Below are 1,946 nucleotides of genomic sequence, written 5' to 3'. Positions count from 1 at the left end.
TGATACGCACATTGAAAACAAAAAACATTAGGACACAAGATTGACATTAAAAAAGATAGCACGAATGTCAAAGCAACAACCGACAGTGGGATATCCCATGCATGGTAGAAAAACCATTCTCGTGTTCTTTTTGTACATTTTGGAGATTGCTATAATGCATTGACTGGTACATTTTGCGTTCTGCCTGTAACTTCAGAACATGTGTTCTGAATGGTTTGGACATTGCTCACCATGCCGTAGTAGTCTTGGCAAATACTTTAAGGCTTCTTCCTTATCCTTGTCTATATCCGAAGTTGACGTGACTCTGTACCGATATCTTTCCCTTTGTTGATGTGGAGTTGAGAGTATGTCTAACTTATAAAAGGGTCATCAGACAAATATGCGGAAATGATAATTATGTATTCCGTACAATGAAAGAACAATGAAGACAATAAAAAGTAGTACATTTCAATTCCTCGTATTGGCTCTGATGACTGAACCACGAGGCCAACTTATTCAATCTTATTACAACTGCATGCGAGCTTAACCAGAAGCTTGAATAGATATCTTCTGCTGAGAATTATTAAATTTCGCTAGCATGCATATACGGAATGATATATGATCATTCATGGGCAGTCTCCCAGGAATTAAAACCCAGCGGCAAACTTGGACTTGAGAAGTTCCACGACCCCGGCCTCTACCCGGAGCGCCTTGGTGAGCACCGGTGTCGGGATGGGTGGGTTGGAGCCGAAGAGCGTGAGTGGCACGAAGACGATGCCGGGGTTCTGGCTGTTGAAGGAGACGACCATGGAGGCCTCGGTCTTCCCGACATTGAACTGGAAGTGCATGAGGCCCCGCGGGATGAGGAACGTCTCTCCGGCGCGCACCACCCTGGAGTAGAGCTTGTTCCCAGAGTCAAGGCTGCTGAGGATTCCCACGAGGAGCTCACCTTTCATCACGATGCCGATCTCGGTGGCACGCGGGTGGATGTGTGGCGGGTTGGTGCCTCCGGGCGCAAAGTCCACGCGGTTCATGGACACGCCCAGCGTGTTTGTGCCGGGCCACTCTGCCACATCGAGCTCCGTCACGGCCGAGCCGTTAGGAGTGGACGTGTTGCCAGCCTTGGCCAGCTTGGATGAGAAGAGGAAGTCGTCGCCGGCCTCCGACATGGGCTTGCATGTGTGCCCGTTCACCGAGATTGCCTTGCCGTCGAGGTCGGCGACGCAGAAGTCCTGGAGAGGATCAGGGTCGGTGGCTAGGATGGTCGGAGCTAGGAAGAGCATGGCCAAGAGACCAGCTACTAGGGTTTTAGAGCACCCCATTGCTTGCTATGCAACTGATCGGCTAGAGTTTGTTGATCGAGAGTGTGTAAGGCACTGGTGGTTAATGCTAAGCTGTGGTGGATGAGTGAGTGGTGAGGCATATGGAGTGGTTTATATAGGGGATCGGCGCGGCAATGGATGCATGGAGCTAATTAAGCTATGCATGTGCATGTCATCATTGCATGCATGTGCAAATGGACACACGATCGAGGCAAGGCTGAGAGTTTATCAAACATACTAGTAGTATGTTACTTGCGTCGGGGTCAGGATGAGGTTGTGATGGAAATGGAGATGCTCAGGATCGGAGTCAACAGTCAAGGCCACTGCCGGCTGCTAAGGAAATGGGACCTAGGGTGGAACAGAGACAATGAGGAGGTGTATCTCAATGGAGTGTTGCGCTTGGAAACGGGTTCATAATTAATATTCGTGCACACCTCTACTCGTCAATCATGCAAATGTGATTCGTCTAGGCTTATCAAGTTCAGGGTTGTGCTAGCTGATGGTGAAATGCCAGTGTCTTCAACCACCATGTCCTTTGCAACGTGCTGCAAGCTATTGGGTCGGCAAGGCAGCCGTTGGGTGGTCGCCGGTTTATCTGCAATTGTGTACTCGCTGAAGGGACGTCTCCATGCTAACGTTTAGCGT

At 49.7% G+C, this 1,946-nt stretch overlaps 1 protein-coding gene across 1 annotated transcript; it reads right to left on the bottom strand.

The window, feature by feature from the left end:
* Window positions 1-380: 380 nt before the first annotated feature.
* Window positions 381-1,509, bottom strand: LOC109742584 (oxalate oxidase GF-2.8). Its single transcript, XM_020301683.4, has one exon. The coding sequence runs from the start codon at window positions 1,299-1,301 to the stop codon at window positions 627-629; it is 675 nt and encodes a 224-aa protein (XP_020157272.1). The 5' UTR covers window positions 1,302-1,509; the 3' UTR covers window positions 381-626.
* Window positions 1,510-1,946: the final 437 nt, after the last annotated feature.

This window comes from Aegilops tauschii, chromosome 4 (genome assembly GCF_002575655.3).
Source record: "Aegilops tauschii subsp. strangulata cultivar AL8/78 chromosome 4, Aet v6.0, whole genome shotgun sequence".
Lineage (NCBI taxonomy): Eukaryota > Viridiplantae > Streptophyta > Magnoliopsida > Poales > Poaceae > Aegilops > Aegilops tauschii.
The sequence above is the reverse complement of the archived record's forward strand: the minus strand, read 5'-3'. Positions and strand labels throughout refer to the sequence as shown.